At 44.3% G+C, this 24706-nt stretch overlaps 1 protein-coding gene across 3 annotated transcripts in view; it reads left to right on the plus strand.

Annotated features, from left to right (window-relative positions):
* The window catches only part of antxr2a (ANTXR cell adhesion molecule 2a), a 63984-nt gene that overhangs the window by 29492 nt on the left and 9786 nt on the right, over positions 1-24706 (plus strand). For all 3 annotated transcript variants that reach the window (XM_062381333.1, XM_062381335.1, XM_062381334.1), the window contains 3 exons: positions 247-336; positions 1708-1875; positions 2168-2248. In XM_062381333.1, the coding sequence (XP_062237317.1) occupies positions 247-336; positions 1708-1875; positions 2168-2248 (339 nt within the window). The remainder of the gene's footprint in view (positions 1-246; positions 337-1707; positions 1876-2167; positions 2249-24706) is intronic.

Genomic DNA, 24706 nt, shown 5'->3' on the forward strand with positions numbered 1-24706 from the left:
AAAATAAAGATATCACATTGTTTATAGTCTCACTTCCTTCTTGACAAAATGACGGAAATGATCTTCAATCGGAAGGAAACGGATTCAAAATATAAACGGAACTGAAAGAAAAGAACAATACGATCACATTCCTGCTCCGTCTTCCTCTTGTCAGTGTTGCAGGTTTGATAAATGACGATGTTTATGTGATGGTAGAGGAAGTTTAATTAACAAGTCTCTGAATCTCCCCCCCCACGTCTTCCTCAGGAGCCGGAGCCGCTGCCCAAGTCGAAGTGGCCGACTGTGGACGCCTCCTACTACGGAGGAAGAGGAGCTGGAGGAATCAAACGCATGGAGGTCAGAGAGTTGATATCATTCTTTATTCTTCTTTGTTTGGTTTTCAAAACATGAGGAATGATATTGTGAACATTTTAATTCAAGAACGCCTCAAGGAACTTTCTTTAAATTTGGTACAAACGTTCAGTTTCGACTTAAATATGAACTGATTGGATTTGGGAGGTCGAAGGTCAAAGTTCGAGGAGACACGCAGGCGGCAGCAGGAGGTGGGACGGCCGCTGTCCACCCGTCCTCGTCAGTCCACTGATGTCTCCGACGTGACAGGCCCTGCCATCTCGTCCTTGGCCGTCCGGGGCCTGATTGGATCAAGTCATCGTGGGGATGAAGGATTGAGTGCTGCTGTCAACTTGACATATCCACCTCACCCACCTCCCCCCGAACCTTGGCAGGGCCTTTGTTATCCGCCTGCTCCCTCCGCGGGGAATCCAGGTTTGAAAGCCCCACCCCCCCATCCCCTCCCTCCCTCCCTCCCTCCCCTGCCCTCGCTGCCGTACCCCCTACCGCTTCCCAGCCTCGAGGAAGTTGGTGGCATTGCAGGGATTTCCCAGCATCCTCTGGGAGCTCCTACCGCTTGATTCCATCCCCACGAGTGTTGGCGAGATGCGAACCCCCGACTCTCCCCTCCTCCCTCTCTCTTCTTCCCGTGGCAGGTTGATTCCCACCGACAGGTCTGTCTCCACTTCTGAGGACTCGCCCTCGCGCTCGGAGAACCAGGCGCCTGTAGAGACTTCCTCTTCTCCTGCATCCACGTTTTCTCGATGCTTCGCCTGCCGCCAATATGTCAAACGTGTATTTAACGGGCTGAGGTGACAACATATCTTTTATTCATCGCAGCCCTCTCTTCTCTTGATGATGCAGGCCGGGGCCGGGGACGTATCCCAGGGATGATTCTGAAAAGCTGTTCTATATTGTCACGTCTTAACCTACAGCTTGAAAACGGTGTCGCTAATTAACCACCTCTCCCCGTTCATGAGATGTGGATCCTTTTTTTTTTTATCTCCTCCCTGCAACAGATGTGATGAATTCAATTAAAAGGCAGGACAGCTTAGCTAACACACAAACCTGCATTCACACACACACACACTCTCACACACACACACACACACACACACACACAGTCATAACAAATAAGACAGTATGTAGATGATCTTGTTAACTAAAGCAAACAACAGGTTTTTCAGGTGATTTTTATTTTCTTATGGATTTACACAGGTTTTAACAGCTCTGAGATTACAATTTCATAACAGTAACCCTGAGTGAAGGGGTTTGAATATGTGGGGTTTGTTTTTGAATACGTCTGAAATGGGATCACTTTGGTGCTGGGTTGATATTTGTGTTATTGTAATTTGTGTCATTGTTGTTTGTGTCCAGGTGCGTTGGGGGGAGAAGGGCTCGACGGAGGAGGGGGCCCGGCTGGAGAAGGCCAAGAACGCCATCGTGTCTTTACCGGAGGACGAAGAGGAGCCAGTGGTGAAACGTCCCCCCCCGAAGCCGGCTCCCACCTTACACGCAGAGAATAAATGGTACACTCCCGTCAAGGTAAATACTCCCACGACCAACCTGACACACAAAACGTCTAAATACTACTTTACTTCTATAATAATAATAATAATTTCCCACGATATTTAGGTTTTAGAAGAATTTAACGAGCTTTAATTGTCTAGCAGAGAATTTTATAAACGATAACAAGTGCTCCTATATGAAGGGGACCTAATTAACCCCCCTGAGGTTCGTTCTTGAAATGAAACCCAGGTCAAAGACCAGTGGAACATAGATGCACATAATGGGATCTTGTGATTTACATGCGGTCCCATGTTTTGTGTTTGTTCAGGGTCGTCTCGATGCTTTGTGGGCGTTGTTGAGGCGGCAGTACGACCGCGTGTCCCTCATGCGTCCCAGCTCCTCAGAGAAGGTAAGAACCTAAACTAAGAACCTGAATCCACCAAACTACAAATCTACAACTCCACACTCGAAAGCACAGACGTCATACGAGTGAGGAAGAAACTATAAATAAGCAGAGGTGTGCAATACTTCAGTGTGTGTGTGTGTGTGGGATCCAGTAAATGAGTGTTGTGTTTGGCTTTTTGTTGTTCAGACCTCTCGCCTGAAGGGAGTGAGTCACAGTTTCCTCACTGGTCAGTGGAGCTGCTTATTGTGTTTGAGGATGTAAAGAGTAAACATCCTTCATCGGTGAGAAGTGTGGATGGTTGTTGTGTTTTGTGACTATTTAAAGGACGAGTGTGTATCGTCTTTAAAGGCGGCTGTGGCTCAGGGGGTAGAGCGGGTTGTTCACTAATCAGGATGTGTGTGGACGTGTGAGAGATAGTGATTTATATGAGTACACAAGTGTATTTAAAGTACTTTTTGTGGTCCCTCACACTAGAAAATTGCCATATAGATGCCAGCCATGGAATATTAAATGGAATCTATAGGCAGAAATAAAATATAATATTGATGATTATGTTTACACAAGTTAAAAATACAGATTTGAAGGCAAAGAATAGGAAAAACATGAGATGTTGTCTACACACTTCCTCTGGTGTGAACATGGCGGCTGCGCCTCAGGAGGTAGAGCGGGTCGTCCACTAACCAGAGGGTCGGCAGTTCAATCCCCGTCTCACTCATCTATTAGTTCAGAGTGATTCCTTCATTTCTACATATTTCTACTTTCCCCAAACACTCGCTGCAGCAACAACCTTTTGCATTTTTCACGTCACCTTTGCTCCCCAGTACATATTCTTCTCCACCCCTGGGACATTCAAATGGTTCATGATGGGAGCCCACCAACACTCTGGTATTTCAAAATCCCTAATCTGCTGAATCTGTTATCACTGCAAATCGTATTGAGTCGCCACAGTGACCCGTACGGACTCACTTCTTTATGGCTGTGTTGCACTCCAGCTGTGTTGTTCCAGTGATCTGTGCACCGGGCCTCGGCACAGGAGGCTCCTGGCACAGCTCGGTCACTGTGCTGCCGTTTCCTAACCGAGCCGCAGCTGCAGCGACTCACAGGAGGAGGAGGACGAGACCTAATACGGTCAAACACTGGAAGAGGAACTGTACTGATGCTAGGAACCAACACCCACTGAAACCTGACACCGGGCCGGCGGTCAGGAGAGCACGCGCCTCACAAACCGCCATGACAGAAGGTTTTCTTGTTTGTTTTTTTACAAGGAAACGGTCAAACCAATAAAACCACAACATCTGCTCTGGACACGACATGAGCTGCTGTTGCCTCATCTCAGAATGAATGTGAAAGATTGAAGTTCAGAAATCCCCCTTCATCCCACGTTAATGCAGCATACAGCTGTTTTTTACAAGCACATCAGCAAGAAGCCAACTCAAAATCTAATTTAATTTAAAAGCTCAAGTGAAAACAATAGACCCCTCTGAGCGTTTTCCTGTAAAATAATGCAGAGGGCTCTGCAGGCGAATGGGAACAAGTGACACATCTGTACAGATGTTTAATGTATAAACTTCCTTCTTCTGAGGAAGAGAAGTGGAACCATGAGAGTTTTGAGTGGTTCAGGGAATGATGTCACGACTGCAAATGTCTCAAGGGGAATTACGTGCACAGCTTTAAGGAACAATGTTTGTTTAACCAGTTGTGATCTGAAGCTCTGGACGTCAACCTGTTAATTCCTGAACTTGTATTTTTAACCAGATTAATCCAGATCTGTTGAGGACAAGCGTCTTTCAGCATCCAGAAGATTTCAGGAGAATCTCCAGACTTGAACGTAGCTGTCAAGCAAAAACCAGTGCAAACCAGTCCCTTACTGCAGAGCTTACAACTGGTGTGTGTGTGTGTGTGTGTGATGTTGACGTGTCCTTTAGAACGACTTCATGACTTCTCCCTGTCAGAGTAAGAATGACTCATGCATGATGTGAGTGTGTTTCTCTGCCATGATGATAACTTCCTGGTGCCTGGTTGTTTCATGAGGCATCACGATGAGTTCAGGGCTTTTATTTTTCATGAGATTAACAAACTTGCCGAGTCTCATGCAGTGTGCTCATTGGCAGACGCCCTTTTGTTTTTCACGCTGAAATGACAACAATTCCCTCGCCCGACCTTTCGTCCAACTGTCGGAGTTTCGAACAGACAGAGGCAGAAACGTGAGAGAGATGATAGATGTCGATGATGGATGATAGATGATGGATGTCGCCACACATGAGGTCGCCCCAGTCGCTCCGAGCAAACTGTTCTGAAGGAGGAGGAACGTGAGAGGGAGAAACCCGCTGGTGGGTAAACCAGTTGTGTCAGAGCACTTAGGCCGGGAGAGGCCGGGCTGCCAGCGGAGACCCCGACACAGCTGGCTCGCCTCATTCACATGCCGATCGCCAAACGCCACTGACACGTCTGTGATCAAGTGCCAGACACGGGAGGGAATCAGACACACGGGGCCACGGACGCTTTAACCGAGCTGCCACCGAATCAAACTTTATTTTTAAAATGAGTTGAGATGTTTTTAAATTTATGATACAGCTGGATTTAAACCAACGACTCTGTTTAAAAGATGGAGGAAATAACTGTTCCTTAAAATGGAAACCTGTACTCTTGATCGCCCCCTGGTGGTTAGCTGTAAAATCAGTAATCAACCAAGCCTCCTCCATGTTAATAGCTGGGACATGGACTAAATTATAAGTCAAAGTGCTTGCAATTATATTGATTTCTGTTATTTTAGGTAGTTTTGCAGTTTATTATCCCACTGATATATGTTCAAGTTCAACTTTGGTTTTAATTAGTAATTTGATAGGTCAGGAAAACTCATTTTCAAACATACATCCACAAACAATAGAGATTTCAAATCATTTTCTTTTGACCAAGGACATAATTAGCTCTATAATTAGCCACTATAGTGGATCTATTTTAATATAGAAACTGTGGCTAACTGTGGTGTATATATATATATATTCCCACGGGATTAATAAAGTATCCATCTATCTATCTATCTATCAATATCTCATTTACAGGGTCTGCAGCCTGGTGCTGGTTGTGTTTCTGGTGTTTACAAGTGAACGTGGCTTGATTAAAATGTGGCTGGTGGCAGGTTTGGTTGTAGATGGCACAGCAGGGACATGGAGAAGAGGCAGGGGGGGTGGGGGGAGTGGGGGGGGCAGCGGTCTTTGATGGCGGACAGGAAACCTCCAGGGTCATGAATTTTCCTGCGGAGGTTACGAGGACTTGTACAGGTGTAAGGAAGCAGGTTGCCTCAGACATCTGTTCCGCTCGGGGAGCCGGGTGTCCACGCCACCTCACGCTCTCCTCCTCCTCCTCCTCCTCCTCCTCCTCCTTCCGTCCTCGGCCTCCTTCCCTTCGCTCAGCGGCCTCCTTCCCTGACCCCTCCCTCCCTCAGCGCCGCCGCCCGCAGCCAGACTCCTCGATTGTCAGCAGATGCAGAAGAGAGACAGCGAATGAGAGTGAAACGGCTTTTTCTGTCTTTCTTTCTTTTCCTTTTTTTTTGTGGTCTCACATTTAGCGCCTGAGGGCCTTCAACACCAAAGGTAGAGCGGGGGTGGACACAGCTGCAGTGCCGAACTTGCCCCGGGCACAAATAAAGAGATCTAATGTGGTTTGACTGTGTTGTCGGTGAGACCGGGGAGCCGGGGAGGCACTTCAGAGCCAACTTAGCACAGCAACATCTGCCGCCAAGTTTTGCCGGGGATCGACTGGGGACAGCAGGTAGAGGAAGGTGGCGGGGGGGGGGGCCTTATTCTGATGCTCACTCGGCTCTTTTTGAAGAGGTGGTGGTGTGCTTTCTGTTTTTTTTGGGGGTTCGCCACCCCCACCTTCACACTCCAGGTATTGTTTTCTGAAAGCAGCTGTCCACAAAATGTCCCAACAAGGTGCTCGATGAATGATGCATCACTGTACATTAAACCCTCCGAGTGCCACGGTGGACAGACATGCGGGCCGGTGGGCGAGCGGGCGAGCCAGGAATGGAGAGCGGGCGTTTGAGTTCCTGTGAGTCCGGTTGGTTTCCAGTTGTTCTTCTCACGCTCGCCTGCTCCTCGCCAGGGGGACGTGTGGGCTGAGTGAGCTGGTGTGTGTGGAGGTTAATGATATTATCTGAGGGACCTCTACATTGTGAAGCTCAGTATCAGGTTTTTATCAGGAGATCAGATCTTTACATTTTTTATTAAAAGGTCTAACGAGGCGATTTTTACTGATTCAGATCAGAAACAGAGAAACGCAGAAAAATAACCTTTTTGTTCTTTTTCTTCTTATCATCGAAGGCTCACATTTCATCGTAGCTCATCTTCAACCTCATCTGAAAAGAAAAAACATATTTTTCTTTGTTGCTCCGATTTCTGTCATCCTACATGTCGCTGTCATATTTGAAACATTATAATTATAAGTAAAGAAACATTATATCATTTTCTCTATTTTTATGTATTTTTGAATTTCATTCCATTGGACTTTCTTAGAGGGGAAATTCAATCAACATGAAGACATTGATTTAGATTCCAGATGTCTGTCAGAGGGATTTTCCATTATTTTAGAATTGTATAGTCAAGTAGCTCTTTTTATTATTTCATATCCAAAAATTTCCCATGACAATATATATATTAGAAATTAATAGATACAAAAGGAAATCAGGATACATCAGCCAAGGCCCAACTTTCCCTTTCAATTTCACTAGATCAAGATTTGTATTTGGATCTGCACATAATATTAGAAATCAATAAAAATGTTGAAAACCTCTCCTTAAAGAAGTTGAACAATGAATTCCTGGATCTGCCTCCTCATCTGGATCTGCACCAAACATTGAAGGGCTTCTTCCTTTCGGTCATTCCTCAGCCCTCTGCAAATTCTTTTTTAAAACAGCTTTACTGTTTTTCTTCCTGCAAGCAAACAAATGCCGAAAGACACAGAAGCTCCTTGGAGGGAGGAAGGATGAGAAGACATTTCACATCAGGAGTCGGGAACGTCTGAGAGGATTCTGAGTTTTCTTTCACAGAAACAAACGGAGGCAGTAAAGCACAGTGGACGTAGAACCAGCCTCCCACACCTCTCCGCCTCCCTCCTTCCCTCCTTCCTTCCTCTCCTCCTCTCCCTCCCTCAGCTGTTTTTATCTTTCCTTCACCCTGCCAGCGCTCAGTGCGCCGGCGGTGACAGCATCTTCATTTAACAGCCGTCGGTCACGTCGTAGCCTGAGCTGTGGGAACTTTTAATTAAGTGACTGTGAGCAGAGGGACTCCACGGACCTGCTCTGGAGTCCCGTCAGACGGGTGGAGCACAGAGAGAGAGAGAGAGAGAGAGAGTGAGGCGGAATAAGAAATAACGAGGACGAAGCTGGCATAAGCCGAGGGCCAACGAGGGTATAGGTGACAGTCTGCTTGCCGTGGCCTGGCACGGCACGGCATGGCAGAGCGGTCCTCGGAGGTCACAGAAATCCATGTCGGGTCTATTTCCTCGCTCCTCGGCAGCGGCCGCCGGTTTCTCGGGGCTCAATTAGGAGGCAGCGAGGTGGTTGTTTGCGTGGAGCCGGAGCCAAGTGAAGCATTAGACTGGGAACCATAGATTTCACTGAAGGCGCCTCGTGCAGGGTTTTAACATCAGTAAGTCATCAGTAATCATTCAGGGAGAATAACGACGGTAAACAATGAGCTTGACTCCGGGCGTTGGCAGCTTCTCTCTGAACTCTGAGCTGCATTTTTACACCGTGAGCCACTGGGTCACATTTAGTGGGAAAATGATCTCCCAGTGAAAGTTTCTCTGGACGGCAGATGGTCGAGGAGCGAAGGTTTCATTAATGTGGTGGAAATAAAGTTGGTTTCAAAATTCAGCGATTAAAACAAGGTCCTTGTTGTGAGAACTGAGAGAGGATTGTGGGAAATGGAGTCTTTTGTGGAGCGGTTTCCATTTTTACAGATCACTGCCAACCAAGCAGGATTTTTGATTTCCCACTAATTTAAATTTGATCATCCAACTTTAGATTTTTAACCTTACAGAGTTGCTTTTAAGGTTTAACCATTAATTGTCATACATACAGATAAAACACGGTGTCGTCTGTCAAACATAACATCATTAACAGATCCTATTTTATTATGCCATTACAAATTAAGACCGTGACCTTATTTATTGTCAAATTGGTTGATAAGTATGTTTTAGTTTTGGGTTCCTCTTTTAATTTACTGTGATCTGGTTTAATGTTGTTTAGCTCATCCTGTTTTTTCAAAATAAAAGCCTTAAAAGCACAGAGAATATGATACGTGCACGTTTGAAACTTTCACTAGGTCACATTTTGTGGGAAAATGTTCTCCCAGTGGAAGTTTCTCTGGACGGCAGATGGTCGGGGAGCGAATGCTTAATGTGGTGGAAATAAAGTTGGTTTCAAAATGTTTATCGTCTTCAACAGCCGCCATTAAAACAAGGTCCTTGTTATGAGAACTGAGAGAGGATTGTGGGAAATGGAGTCTTTTGTGGAGCGGTTTCCATTTTTACAGATCACTGCCAACCAAAGCAGGATTTCAGATTTCCTACCTTCCATTCATTTAAATGTAATCATCCAACTTTACATGTTTTCATCTGTCAAACGTAACATCACCAACAGATCCTATTTTATTATGCCATTACAAATTAAGACCATGAACTTATTTTTTTGTCATACTGGTTGATTAGAATGATTTAGTTTTACGTTCCTCTTATTTACTGTGATCTTGTTTATTGTTGTTTAGCTCATCCTGTTTTTACAAAATAAAAGCACACAGAATAAAATACATGCTCTTTAAACTGCGTCGTCAAAATAGTAAGAGATCGGATGGCCGAGAGAAATATTACCAGCAGTGGATTAGATCGACCCGACTCACTGCACCAGTAAATCAGATTTAAATACAGATTTACAAATTGGACAATAGCCACGCCATAGGATCAGCAGTGAACCAGTGCATCAGTATGTTCTGGGCAGGCTGGTCACATGGACACGGTCCAGGAGAGGAGACGGCCGCCTCACAGGAACCGAAGCAGGCCGAGATAAACACAACCACCCAGTTCACATCCGGCAAGAGGTGAACAATCCTTAAAGACTGTTTGTAGTGAGGAGAAAAACGACATGGAGGAATTTACTCCGTTGCACGACGACAGACGGTGTGTTCAGTGTTTTACGGAATCGAACACAGACAAGATGCGTTCGGCAGCTTCCTGCTTTGCATCTTTTTGTCGCCTCATCTTTCGGATGTAAAGCAGAGCAAACATTTGCTCGGCATCGTTTGAAGGAAAAAGGAAAACAGATGCACACACACACACACACACTCATCCGTTCACGCCTCCCTCTCTGTCGCTGCCTTTTGTCTTTACAATGCCACGCTGAATATGGTGAGAACATCTTTTCTTGAAACTAATACAAGACGTCAAACTGCATTTGTTCGGTGTTAGGATAAGAAAGGCCCACGTTCGGCTCCCCCCACAGCCGGTGGACAGAATAATTTGGTACCTAAACGTCTGATGAGACAAAATGCTAATGTGGTTCTAATATATGCCCAAAAGAAAGAGTTGACAGCAGCGCTAATGTAGAATAAACACGGGGCTAATGCATGCGGGGGGGGGGGGGGGGCATGGACGTTTTGACATCAAACGGGATATTTACCGTCACACGGACAAATACCTCGGCGAAACAAATGTAACACTTAATTTCACAATAAAAGGGATTTTAATCGGAAGTAAACAACCTGGCAAATGACATTAGGCTGAAATGAAGCTCTAGATCAGAGAGCATGAGATTTCCTAATTAACAGGGGTAATTGGAATTAAACCAGGGCGTCACAAATAATGAGGCATTGGGAGAAGAGACGCGTCTTCACTGGAAGAAACATTCTCATGCTCGACATTTAACCCGGATCCAGCGTCTGATTTACCTCCGTGTGAAAACGGAGGAATTGAGTCGGTGGTGTTTTGTTCTCGGAGGGAGGAGAAGCGTCGTGTGGGTTCGGCTCGAGGAGGAAACAAAAAGACAAACTGATGAATAAGATGTGTGAGATCCGGGAGAATTCATCTTCACTCTCTGGCCACAATGGAAGTCTCACACTTTAATAGTTTATCTCCGGCTTCCAAGATATTTCTTTTCTTTAGAAATCATTTAGCAGTTCAACCTTTTGAAGTTTTGGTTCCTCGTGGCCGTCGTTGACCAGTTCTTGTATTTTTTGCCAAAGAAATCTCATGTAATGTTGCTAAGAACATAAAATCCATGGATTCATGTGTATAAGCAGAATTTTGTACTTAGAATTTAATAAATATAAAGCCTCTCATGTTTAGATGTTTTATAGATCTTTTCTTCAGTGACTTTGCTTTAGAGATGTGAAAATAATAAATTCTATAAAATGAAAAGAAAAATTATTTTAAAAAATGTGGCAATTCGTGCTCATATGATATCGGACAGAACCGAAGAAGCCGGGAAAGACTGGATTCATAAAGGAGGATTTATTGCATATTAAGGTGCAAAATGATGAATGAGTTGTGTCTTTCTAATAGATCAGATTTTTGTTTCTCCTCATCTTATTTATATTTAATATTGTTGTCTCACGTGCATTTGGGTATTTTTTCTTGCATGTGAAGATAGAAGGCAATTTACTGTAAAATGTACTGTATAGTATCTACAGTATTTTAGATACTGTAGACACAATACAGTACATTTGACAGTAAACCTCTTTGAGATTTCGTAACTACTCTATTAATAGTAAAAACTTAAAAAAGTCCAGTGTCGGTATCTTGACGGCTTCTTGTGTCTCGATTCACCAGGTCTAGATGATAATTCCCTAATAAAAGGAAACTGCATTTGAAAGTTGCTCTATTTCTTCTGTCTTTTCATAATAATCCATATAGAGCAGTGCACGTTGGAGCTCTTGAGACGCTGCTGCAGCCTCAGCGGTGGTGGTAGAGGAGGTGGTGGTGGCGGTGGGCTGCTGAGCTGTGCAGGGTAGCGGCGAGCCCTGGGCCTCATTAGTCCTATCAGTGGACGGCCTTGTTAGCCCTAACAAGTAGCCGGCTGACAGCTCCATTCAGCCGCCGCAACCCCCACCAGAGAAGTGACAGCTTTAACTATGGTGGAGAGCGCCGCCGATTTACGGGCCGCGCCCGCGCTCTCTTAACCAGATTAGTTCTTTTTACATTAACGGAGGAAAAGTAGGGCAGATGTCTGTATGACTGGTTGTAAATTCGATAATGACCACCATGTTAATCCCCCCCCCCCCACCCTCACCCATCCACTCACCCCTCCATCCCCCCTCCTCCTCATGCACGGCCCTGTACGGCAAGTCCAGACTGGGACCTGGCTGGTAACAGGATTACCAATGAGGAACCCTCTGTGTGTTGATGTGTGTGTGTGTGTGTGTCTGTGTGTGTTATAATTGTTGTTGGTGGCGGCTGGTTGGAGGAGTAAAGTGAAAACTAAGCCTAATGTGGGAAATAGAGAGAATTAATGAGAAAATGATCAGAGAGACGTCAGGAACAAATCCCTTCACGTTCTTCACAGATTTCTCTGAATCTGATTCTTGGATTTGAGTCCTCGAAGGTTGTTTCAGTTAAAAACAACTCGTAATAAAAAAAAAAATCATAATAATGTGTATAACTTTGATTCTTAAGACTGTTTGTTTGAGGTCAGGAGCTTTAAAAACATATTTGACTCTTCTCTGACTCTAAAGACTCATTACAGGGTTTTTATACTTTGAATACACACTTTCATTTACACACATTTTTTACAGTTTTAAGTGTTTGGGTCAATAAATAGAAACAAATATGAAAAATCGGATTCTTTTTCATTTGTAATTTTTTTCACCTTAGTGGCAGATTTTACAACAACAACACGTCTCCTGAAAACAAAGCAGAAACAATCTGTTTGTGTGATATTTTAATATCCGTCCAGATTTAATGTCATTTGCCATCATGTAAAGATCCGGACTCTGATCTCTGCTCTCGATCAGTTTCGGATTAGCTCTTGTTTTCTTCTCATCCTCTCGTCTTTTAAATCTTGTTCGGGGCAGAAATCCACTTTGGACGCAGCTTTGTGTATTTTTGTTTTTTGCAGCCTTGTTGTTTTTTATGCCGGGACGGTCCGGGCCGCGATGCGTTCAGGGTCCCCCCTCTTCCTCTCCATGAGCTGATCGGTGTTGTTGTATTTGGGTGGCCGGGGCTGGTACCTGCACCCCCAAGACCCCCCCCCAATGCACCCCCTGCACCCCCGCACCGCTTGCCTGATACGATCTGAACTGATGTCCCGCCTCGGCCGCTTTCTCTTTTTATTTTTTTCATCTCAGAATCCCTCAGACTGGTCGGTGGCGGTGCCGCCGTGCGCCGAGCCATTTTCTTCATCACCTATTAAAATCAAAAGCCCCCGTCGTTTGGAGAGGACCGCTGGGATCTGGGCTTTAATTAAATTACATTATTGTTAACGTCAGCTTTGCCGAGGCCGGCGATGTCGCGTGCACTTTGCCCTCCTCCTCCTCCTCCTCCTCCTCACCTCTTGACAGACATATAGAGGAGGAGGAGGAGGAGGAGGAGGAGGATAACACATACATGCAGTAATGTATTCTAATGTTCCCCTCCTCTCCTCCCATTGATTTGAATTTTTAAAGTGATGGAAGCGGGGACTCGTGTTATGCAGGGAATATGTTCACAGTGAATATTCAATTAGGCCGCTCGTATTTTGTATACATAAATGTAACGGTGTGACGGCGCCGGCTAATACGTAGTGAAGGGCCCTCGCGTGGAGCCGCGTGTAATGTGATCGGCTCTGAAATGTTTGATAAGAGACGTACGTTATGAATAAACATGTAAATATGTGCTTTGTATGTACAGAACATACGACAGCAGCGGTCTTACTTTGTTTCATCCTCCGGTTTGACCCTTGTTTCCACTTTTCTCCTCCACAACTGGAATATATCTTTACTTCTTTCCTCAGGGCACGTTACTTCGTTCAGGGTTTTAAAATGAATTTTATTTATGATTTGTTTTGCTCAGAAAATAAACTAATTGGCCTCGTGGAACCCCCCCCCCCCTGAGCCCCTCGTGTCTATTATGAACAGAGCGGTGAAGTGTCACTAATGTGGTTCTATTGGTTGGTCTGCAGGCCTGAGTCTGTGTATGACACACACACACACACACACACACACACACACACACACACACACACACACACACACACACACACACACACACACACACACACCTCCTCCTCATCCTCTCCCTCTCTTCTCTCGTGTCCTATTGATCGTCTGAAGCTGGTCCGACAGGTCACTCTAAACGTCTGATTTCAATATCACATCAATAACTTTTATCATTTATCAACATTGGTTGGTTCGTGTCTCACAGTGGGAAGTAAATATGACATAAAATAATCAGAATCACACTAAGAAAGACACAAAACAATACAAAGTCCACAATATAACAATGACAATCATCAAATGAAACTTAGAAAACCATAAAATATTCAGCTAATATTCATATATAATACAACATACATATAAGATATACAATTAGGACGATAGAACCAATGGAAGAAGCAGTTTTGATTAAACCTATTTAGTAATCATACAATTCAATTTCTCTCACTCGGCTCTTGTCCACTCCCAGCCTGTCTGCTCACTTTATTAGGTACAACTAGCATTATTTACAGCCGGATATTTCAAATGATCATAAATTAAGACGTCCATAAACATTAAACTAAGCAAAATCCAGAGGTTTTAAGTTTTAAAGACTTCAACACGTCCGGCTGCTCTCAGGTCCTCGGTGCTGCGGCAGCTTTGGAGCATAGAAGCTGAAAAACCTGCTTCACCTTCATCAAACCGACTCGTACCTGAGAACCTGAGGAGCTGTTACTGGTTTATACTTTGCTGCTGCATGAAACCAGTGCTTTAAAGATATGAAGAAGACTTAAAAACTGACAGGAGACCAGTTTAAGGAGGATAGTACAGTGGAGATCTCTTCTTCACTCCGGCTGCAGCTGATTTATGTCGTGTATTATCACAACCTGCTGGATATTAAAGCTTCAGTTTTTAGGTGTCATATATATATACATATAAAAAACTGATATTTTTTTAGGCCCCCACCCCCCCACTGTTTCTCTCTGGATCCACATTTTCCGGCCTCTCGTGACCATTTAAGTGAATTAGCGGATGTCGGCGTCACTGGCCGTGAAAGGGTCGCTCCTCGTCCAATTACTGGCTCCACCTCGTTAACTCCTTCAGCGCCGGGCCTCTGCCACTTCTTTAACGTGAGATTAATTACGCTAATGAGCTTAAGCACGAGCGCTTTCATCCCAAACTGTGGGCTCAACAGCAATTTGAAGACGTTTTAATTTGTATTTGACACTAATTAAATTTTTTTTTTTGCTGCTGCTGCTGCTCCTTGTGTGAAGTGACCTCAGACGAGACGAGGAAAAGAGCCTAAGATACTGGTTTGGTCTCATCCCAGTTCATAAGTTACTGTTATGTCCTGGAAAGAAAACTCAGAATTTGACTTTCAGATTTTTTCAAATGCAGCTCACACATTTGACATAGTTTCTTTATTGACTGATGTCTTCTGATGTGAGCAGATGTCTTCTTTAAGGACTCTGCTGCGGCTGCACATGTTTTCCTCCGTCGGTCCCGGGGTCGACTTCCTCGTGAGCCCGAGTGTCCCATGAATAAATCACCGCGGTTCCATAATTGATTGGAGAGAAAAGCTGTAGATGTGATAATCGCTGGCAAACCTGCACGGCGGCTAATTGAGAACATTCCTGACGAGCTTCCAGATGAACTTGTCGTTTCCCTCTCGGGTCCCAGCTCAGGGGAGAATTCCACTTTTCCTGCAGTTTTGAGGAAAACGACAATTTCACCGCCTATTTGACCAATATGTCATTCATCATGATAATAGATGGATCCCATGTTAATGGCGATAGTTTATAAAACAGCTTATTAACCTTAATGACAGTGTGATCTTTTACAATTGATCGGTTGTCTCACCTTCAATTACACTGAGTGATGATGATACAGATTTAATTGATGCCTAAGTGCTGTAATGTATTTTTTCTTCTTCTCATGGCCGTACAGCAGCTCATCAGAGGAGCGTCTGTGGGCTTTTCCCTTATTGTCTGTCTGTCTGTTTGCACGTCTGTTCTCGGGGGCCGTGGCAGCAGGGCCCAAAAGACAAGAGGATTGTGTTATCACGGTGTAGAAATACTTTGAGATGAAATAGGGACGTGCAGAATTCTGTTGAAGCTGTGTTCTGCCTCCAGGGAAGATAAAGGCGTTGTGGACGTGGAGTAACAGAAAGAAAACAGAAAGAATCTGTGTTCCTGCGTCGTCCCCTCGTCCTCTGCCGTCCGTCTGTCTGGGAGTCCGTGTCCCCGCCCGGTCCCAGTGTTTCCGAGGCACAGATGCACATTCAGTCCCGTGTTCTCCGCCGTCTTAATAGTGTTAACCCGTCAGCTGTCCCCAAAACCCAGGACACAAGCATCTCCAGTGTTTTCGCCGCTAAGCCGGATTTTCACTCTTTCTCGCCGAGCAAGTCGCCAACACAATTCTCCGCTCTGTTCTGCTTTTCTTCCTCCTCCTCCTCCTCCTCCTCCTCCTCCTCCTCTTTCCCCTCTTTCTCCTTCCTGCTCTCATACTGAATTCTGCTCTCTGCGACAAAACCTACATTAAAATGCTTTTAATTATGAGAATCCAGATTTCTAAAATAAGGTTTTAATCACAAAGCTGAATGTAAATGTGGAGAAGAGGCTCGATGGTTCTCACACTGTTTTTATAATTCAGGAGAAACTTAAGCTTCATAGTCTGAAACTGAATAATTTTGTTTGTGTTTATTGGCTTTTAAATAATCTAAAAGATTTGCAGCTCATTCGGTTGGACAGTGAGATTTAATATAATTTTTTAATGCAAAGGAAATTGTTGTTTCTAACACTGAATATCAAAAATCGCTCAAATACCAAAAGTGACCTGGTTTCTGTTTTTACTATTTATATTTTCAGCTTTTTCTTTGCTCATTGAGTAAATGTTGAAGCTGCTATTGTTAAAACATGATTTTTAAAAGGAAAATGTTTGTAGAAAAAACATTTTTATTATACTTTTGTTAAAAGATGTTATTTTGTCATCTGCAGGTGTAATTGTTCTTTAGTATGAGCGAACGATGCTGCCAGAAATTACATACCAATAAAAACAATTCCATATTGTCGAAATCGCCAAATTATCATGATAAATGTTGCGTTACTATTTATTTCTTTCAAGTTTAAAGAAAGATTTTTACTGCTGAATGAAAGTTGTGATTTAAAACTCTGAGATAGACTTTTCATGTTTCAACATTTTACAAATCTGAGAGGAATTTTTCTTTTCTGCCTCAAGTTCTACATATTGAACCTTTTGTTTTAAAGTTTGGTTATTATGGTTATTTACTTATTGCTCAGCCCTGATGGCCAGGTCTTTGTTTAATGTTCTTCTGGAAGTTTACTTAATTTAAAATCACATCAAACTCTTCATCATCTGTTTTACATTTCAAAACTTACTCCACCTTTACTTCCTATTATCCGATCAACTGCAGGACATCAACTTCCACTCTCCTCCTCCTCCTCCTCTTCCTCTCCCTGCTCCCGTCCCTCTCTCTCTCTCCTCCACTCTACATCTTCTCCTTCCCTCTCTCCCTCTCGCTCGGCCTTTGTCTGCTGCCTCGGTGTGTGACTTTGTCCTCCTCTGCGTCTTTCACACTCCCTCTCCGTCTCCATCGCTCTCTGTCCCTTCGCATCGGGACGAGGGACGCTGGGCGCCTGTGACAGTGCTCCTAATTAAGACGTAAAACTGTGGGCAGCAGGTTTCTGAAGGTTACACTGTCTATACCGCGGGAAGTGATAAAGAATGGAGTCACTGATGACATGTGACGTTTTCACCGGGGATGATGCAAACCGCTGCTAATGAAGCCGGGGCGAGGGAGGAGAGAGCGGAGGGGACAGGGGGCCTCTGTGTGTGTCTGTGTCTATGTGTGTGTCTTTGTGTGTGTGCAGTGTTCGAGGCCTTTGGGATTTCAGGGCAGAGTATTTGAGTCAATTAGACAGATCGGGTGCGTGAGAGTTGCTGCTCTGCTCTGTCACCGATAAGTTAGTCCTCTGGTCCTGTAGCTGTGATGGTTCACATCACTGTGGTCACTGTGGCTGGGACAGGATTCAGTGTTGTCTCTTATGGACTTTCAGATGGAATCACATCAGACTTGTGAGGATTCAGCTCAAATTCATGATCCTGTGGTTTGTCTGAATTGTGTGGGATCATTGTATAATTATTTATTTTGATACTGGAGAAAACAGATCTATCAATATATTATGAATGCAGCAGAGTTTAATTTGACTTCTTTAAGACTTTGGGTTAGATTGACACAGTTTCCTGTATTTGATAATGGAACAGTGGCTTTTTACATGTCACCATCAAAGATACATATATTATATGTTAACATGCTTATAATCCCCAAATTAAGATAATAGAAAAGTTACAGAGGGTATCATGAAAGTTTTGAATTCTAGTGTCTATTCAATACTAATGTAACTGACATTTTCTTGTTTGTCGTCGCCTGTTGTCGTTTTGTGTTTCCTTTGTTTTTGAGAGCATCTTTTTAAATTATTGATTGATCCACAAACACATTTTTTCTTTCCCCATCAAGAGGGAAAAACCTCAAACCCTAAAGTCATTACTACCTCAACTAGACAAAGATGAAATGAGGCTGCATCCAAACACATTCCCCTCCAGACGCCACGTCTGTGTCACGTCCCCTCGCCTCTCGGCGGCGTCTTGGCGGCTGGCGGGCGATCGAGGCCGACGCATCCGCAGTGAACGTATGAAACCCGTTTTCTGTAAAACATGAAAGCCAAAGCACGAGTTGAGCTGAGGCGATGTGAACGAGAAGTTGAACTGAAAAGCAAATGCATAAAACATGGTGGCTGGCGTTTTCCCTTCAGTGGAAGTGATGGTTCAGCAGAAACTGGCAAACTTGCAAAGACACGGCCCGTCCCCGCAGCGTCAGACGTGTTTCCTCCCGGTGAAATATCCTCGGAGACTCGTGGTAATAAACGCCGTGGCCACCAACCTCGCCATTAGGAACACATCAGCGGCATTAGCCTTTTTAATGCCTCGTAATAGAAAACGCAGCCGCTCCACACTCGGTGCTGAGTGTGGAGCGATGAGGCCTCGGGTGACTGTGAGTGTCTGTGGTCTCCAACATATGCAAATAAATGAAGGTAATGCAGGACGCGCTCAGATTCACGCTGACGGCGGCGGCAGCAGAAGTTGAGGCGAGTGTTGACCCGACGCCGAGTCTGGAAACCTGCTGAATTAAACAGTGAAATGAGTGTGAGGATTCAGAGCAGGAAAAGAGCCTCACTGATAAATCAACAGGATGATTCCACTCCTGATATGATCACATGTTCCAGTAACGTCTGATGTGTTAATGCAGCTGAGCAATGATTTCCTTCATCCATTAAACTGCTGAGGATTTGTTTATTGATTTCATTGTGTTTTTGATAAATTCTTGATGATTTTAAATATCAGAGAAGAAAACAAACGTAAATCCTGATATTCTTAAACCTGCAAATGTTCAAAAATTCAGCTCGATAAGTGTTTTTAACGGATTAAATCGATTTTAATTCTCAACTCGCATTGTTTCACCGTTGTTGTAATTTCTTCCTCGTGTCTTGTTTGCCTGGAACTAGTGCCTGCACTGCCCCCGCAGGATTTCTGGTTGCACTGCTGTTTCATTTGTATCGATACCTTTCAGAAGACAAATACCACTGAAACAAACATCGAGTGCAAACAGACCTCCTCGTTTGTTCTCGTATATACGTATCTAACGTAGAGTATAAATCCTTGATATGTCCAAAACAACATGTGTGTATGTGACAAAGATGTGTCATTAAAAGTTTTTAGGTTAACTCTGCAGCTTCCTCCTGCATAGACGTCTTTCCTCGGCTGGAAGTTTGTAAGAAAGAGAAGATACTTCACTCTTTCCATAGTATGCGTCAATCACAGGAACATGTACTACGTGTTACTAAAACACACGTGTGCGCTCGAGCCTTCACAGGAAGTCATTCGCCTGCAGCCTCGTTTTTGGAGGTGAGAACAGACTCGTTTGCATAAATTCAAAAAAACTAGAAAGTCGAGGTGTGAAGGGCTCCGTCACCTGGGGAATCGAACGGCGGTGCGTTGATGGTTTTCACGTTGACGGACAGGAAGTCGTGATTCCTCCCTGCAGCCGTGCAGGAGCAGATAAAGACGTGAGAGGAGCTCGTGAGGATTCATTTCTCTTTACAACACAAGAGGTAAACACTGTTTTAGTCGAGGAGGAGATGGAGGAGGACATGTGCACACGGACGTGATGTCAGCGGACGTGTGGTGCAGGTTTCTAACCACCGATCCCTGAGCTGCTGAATCTCGCCCTCGAACTCGGCCGCGGTGCTGCAGCCGATCCTCGCTCTGCTTCTCTGGTGTGAGCGTCTGAGCCCCAATGTGAACTCTAGCCCAAATGTGACACACTGGCTCTGGCCATATGCAAGCTTTTCACCCCTCCTCCCCCCCGCCCGTGCCCCCTGCCCCCCCGCTCGTGCTGGTGTTGTGAGTACACGAGTCGTGACTGTTGGCTGTGGAAACGCTCTGACTCACATAAACCCCCCCTCACAAAAGATCTGGGCCAAGCTCCTTCCGACCCGGGCCAGGCCAGGCCATTTCTGCATAAGACTGTAATTGATTTGATAGACTCGAGCACTGTTCACACCCCCCCCTCTGCAAACAAACAGGCCGCCAAAGACTCGTCTCCATTGAGACAAAGACGCCGGGCCCGCCCTCCGCTCGCCTGCGAAGCCAAACTTGTTAATTTCACTGCAGGGTCTCGGGGAAGGTTTGAGCCCCCCCCCCCCCCCCTTTTAAGAGAAGCAGATGCACCACAGCAGTTGTTTTCATCTGGACTGATTTGGGTGTCGCACACTCGGAGAGCTCATCTGCACGTGGCACCATGTGGCTTAGAGATAGAGTGCAAGCGGGAACTCAACACAGTTTTGTGTCAGGGCTTGACTGGCGAGCCGGAGGGAAGATCAGGGCTTATGGGTCAACTCTGAAATATATAAATCTCAAAACACAGAATTAATAAACTAAGAGAGCATTTTGCTTCTTGTTCTGGTGATTGATAGAGTTTAAATGAAAAGGCTGTTTGTGTTAACGGCTAGCTCAAGGAAGTACGATGTGGACAAGAGATATAAAGATATATAAATAAATATAAACAGATATAAAGCACAAATAACCAACAACATTTAATCAAGTTGCACCAGTTTAACCCACTTGTAGAAACCAGCTCCCATATGAGCCTGATTTCTTTCTTGCAAATACCAGTTCAAGGCAGTCGGATGTTTTTCGCTCTTGTGCATCACGTGACATCAAACTCTAAGTTTTGTCACTGCAGCTTCTTCTTAAAATCCATAACATGTGTTTGTGTGTGAAAACATTTGAATCATAGTCTTCTGGAAGATGCTCAGTCTCCTGGATGTTTCCTGCACCTGAGCTCGAGATAATTCACTTCACCTGAAAACCTCATAAAACCTGAATTTTACAGTTTTCCAGCAGCAGCAGTAAAAAAACCTCCTGATTAAAAAATCTGTTCCCAGTTTGTCTCCCGTGTAAATTTATCCCGTTACACAGATTTGTGTCCGTTTCCGCAGCCTCGCCGCAGCCGGGTTGGGTTTGCTCTGTGCATGTTGGGTAAATAGCCTGCAGTTGGTCCACCCAGTGTGTGTTAGAGCCCATGTCTTCCACGCTCAGGTCACATTAGCCCAGTTCTCACAGTTTGGAGCCCATGTGGAAAAAAAGAGAGAGACACATAAACACCTCCCTGTCGTCAGCGTAGCTTCAGGCTCCTTCACGCTGTTATATTTCCAGCATCGCTGGCCGATGATCACATTATTTACTGCTTGTATTAACATGCGGCTTGATAAGCATATTTTCCTCAGTAGAGCTAACAAGATGCTTTATCACCGGGCTCGTCCACCGGCTGCAGCAGGACGCCGACGCCACGTTTCCACCCCGTTAGTTTACAGCCTCGTAAATTACAACTTGTTCTCCCGCTCAGATTTAGAGCTGAGAGTTTCCGCTGTGAAGTCAAATTCAACTTTGAACATCAAGACAGATTTTGGTTGTGAATTATGAGCCGTGAACCTTCAATGCAAATCAACTGTGCTCTGCTAAATAAGCAGAACACCTCATGGAATATATACAGCAACTACAAAGCAGTTAATACCAATACATTAATAAAATATATGCTTTTTCTTAGCTTCTAATTTTATTTTTAGGGTTTAAAAAGGAACATTTTGCTTTTTTTTATTATGTAATTCTGATTTGTGGGTTAAAAACAATAGTTAAAGAATTATTTTGTATAAATAGTATGTACATGTGGAGTATTTGCACACATGTCAGAACCCCTGATCTGAAATCATGTATATATTATTTTTCATGATCAATAGTTAAACGACACATTTAATGTAGAATACAAAATATGAAAACAGAAAAACTCAAACACCCGAAGTGAAGCAGAATTAATTGTTAAAATATTAGAAAAATTCAAATGTGTGTTTGAAATGAAACTTTTCTGTCCGTCAGAGTCGAACACTCACAACTCAGCTACAGATGTTCACGCGCTGACGAGAATGAAACGACACCAAATTGTCGGAGAAGCTAATAATTACTAATTCATCACAACACAATTATCTCCGCTGTGCCCGTGATTAGGCAGCGTCCCGTTAATGCTCCTCTCTGACTCTCTCTGGCTGTAATTGTCGTTAATCACGTCGGCGACACGAAGACGTCAACGGTTTTCTTGGCGAGTTCACGTCGACACGTCGTTAGCGGCAAATCTGCATCTTTAACGAGTTGATTAACTCCGAGCGGAGAAACCAGGGCTGTGATCTCTCTGTGTTTGATCTCGTCTGAAGGTTCAATGATTCAATAATCACACAAATATGAGGTGTTGAATTCTAGGTTCAGAATCCCTATGAAAAATATACATGAATATTTGTTCAAACCTTTTATTCATTATCGTGCACGAGGGACATTGTGTTGGTGGCAGGTTTTAAATAAACACATGCAAACCATCACAAATTCAACATTAAAAACAAAAACACAGAATTATACAAAACAGGCATCATTTGTGCAAGTTCAGCAGATTCATTGTCGTACAATTAAAGGAGATTTAGCTTTTTGTTTTTTCCTGCATGTGCGTGAACATCCATATCTCCTCTTTTTTCATATTCAGAATAAAAATAAACACGTATACAGGACCTTCTGCCATTACTACTTTCTTCCATGCTTTTATTTTGTATTTTTTTCCTGCACTTGCTCCCGATTCAGTGGAGGTCAGGGTCGCCCCAGCCCGGCCTTCCCCTCTCACCTCTCAGCCGGGCGCCACGCCAAAACCATTTCCTCCTGCATTAGCCTCATCAGGGACTTTAATGTGTGCCACCCTGTAGGAGAGGAGCCGCCCTGGCACGTGCACAACACACACACAGACACACACACCACCTCGTCTTGACAGCTCACTCCAATTACTGGCCCTCGCTGTCGCATGGCCTGCATCTCCGCTCAGAGCAGATCGCATGTGACCCCGTCCAGCATGCCGCCGGTGGAGGGGGAAGAGGGGGACCCATGCAGGGAGCAGGAGCAGCAACACACACATACAACACACACACATTAACACACACTGAGGGCCACTTTCCAAAAATCGTGGCCAATCAAAGAGTTCCATTCCAAAACGAGATCTTCAGCACTTGAGAGTTTATCTGCTCGCTCGCACAGAAACACGACTGGCATCGGAGGAAAGCACATTGCTGCTAATGAGTCGCTCTAAGACCTTTATTTACAGAAAGGTTTGTGAGGATTGAATCGTCTGTTTTTAAAATATTGACAGATTAAAATTCAAGGCAACAAAGTTTGGCCCAGATGGACTTTAAACATATTTATATCTGGAGAGAAACTGTTTTTTGTCTTCTACTCGAGACGAAGACGGAGGAAATGTTCCATCGGTCGTCTGAAGCAGCAGAAACACCTGATGTGAAATGAACATTGTTATTAATAAGTGATAGGAAACCATTCTTACATCCTGGGGAATTACCTGTGGCCCAAAGTTTTTTCTGTTGATAACAGAGGTCAGTGAAAAGTGGATCAGGACCTGGAGCTTTAAAATATATATAAAGTATATTTTAGCCAAAGTAGCTTTTCTACCCTTTGAAGTATTTGTAAAACAGCCCAGGAGAAGATATTAAGCCGGATTCTGACAATTTTTTTGAAATGACGTTTGTGTTTGGGTCACGTTTGGTCCAGTTGACTGGAACACTTAACCTCACTATGATGCATGTGCCTGTTATCGGGGAGAACTTCAAGCTGGGTTCAGGTCATGTTGGACCAACTTGTGGCCCGAGCAGAGCGATGGCAGATTATTATTTCTTTTTTTTTAAATATCTCTGCTTGTCTGCAGGTATTCAAAAGCCTATAAATGCATATCTATAAAACACATTCACTGCATCACGGATTTATCAAGATGTGAATTTGCACATGCACAAAAAACAACAACCTGATAAATGACTTCTCTGCAGATGGATTTTGTTTCCGTCTCGTGCAGGAAGAAGAAAACTACATATTTATTGCAAGTTTGCTCTTTTCAAATTTCCTTGATGCGGTTAATCCGGATTTTTTGTGCACTTTTTCAATATCTAAAAGCACACAAACTGTGCACAGACTTTCCAGCAGCACGAGGAGATGCTTGTTGATGGAGACATGAAGTGAGCGTATGTTCTGGGTGCAGCTCTGAGTGTTAGTGGCGTCTCTCCTGGCCGCTCTGCGAGGACACATCATTTAAAAGTACAGATGAGCCCACTGGCTTTTTTTTTTTTGAGGACGCTGATACTCGGTGGCACCCAAAGGAGAAATTAACAAACGGGGGGGGGGGGCCCTCGTCTTTATTTTTAGTTTGAAGTCCCTGTTCGGAAGCTTTGCACATGTTGTGTTGTGCTGCAGATCTGAGCTTTTGGGACACGGAGCAGCTGTGTGTGTCTGTGTGTTTTCGGGTGCCTTGAGTTTGAATCGTCGTCTTCTCACGTTAGTCGCACTTCTAGGATGAATTTAGCAGAAAAAATGTTTTCTCGTATATCTTCCGATGCCCATTAGCACCTGAGAAACTTTTTATTTTCCTCCATACATTTCAAAACGCTTTCCTTTCTCTCCGGTTCCAATCCTCCCACCTGACTGCTCTTCCGCTCGCCACTTACAGTTTTAGAAAAACACACAGGACTGAAACTGGAGGGGTCACGACCCTCTGGACGTATATTCAAACCTTCATCAGGAGAACACGAGGCTCTGAGCCGGTTTCTCATTGGCCCCTGAAGCCGCGACT

This window comes from Platichthys flesus, chromosome 3, assembly GCF_949316205.1.
Source record: "Platichthys flesus chromosome 3, fPlaFle2.1, whole genome shotgun sequence".
Lineage (NCBI taxonomy): Eukaryota > Metazoa > Chordata > Actinopteri > Pleuronectiformes > Pleuronectidae > Platichthys > Platichthys flesus.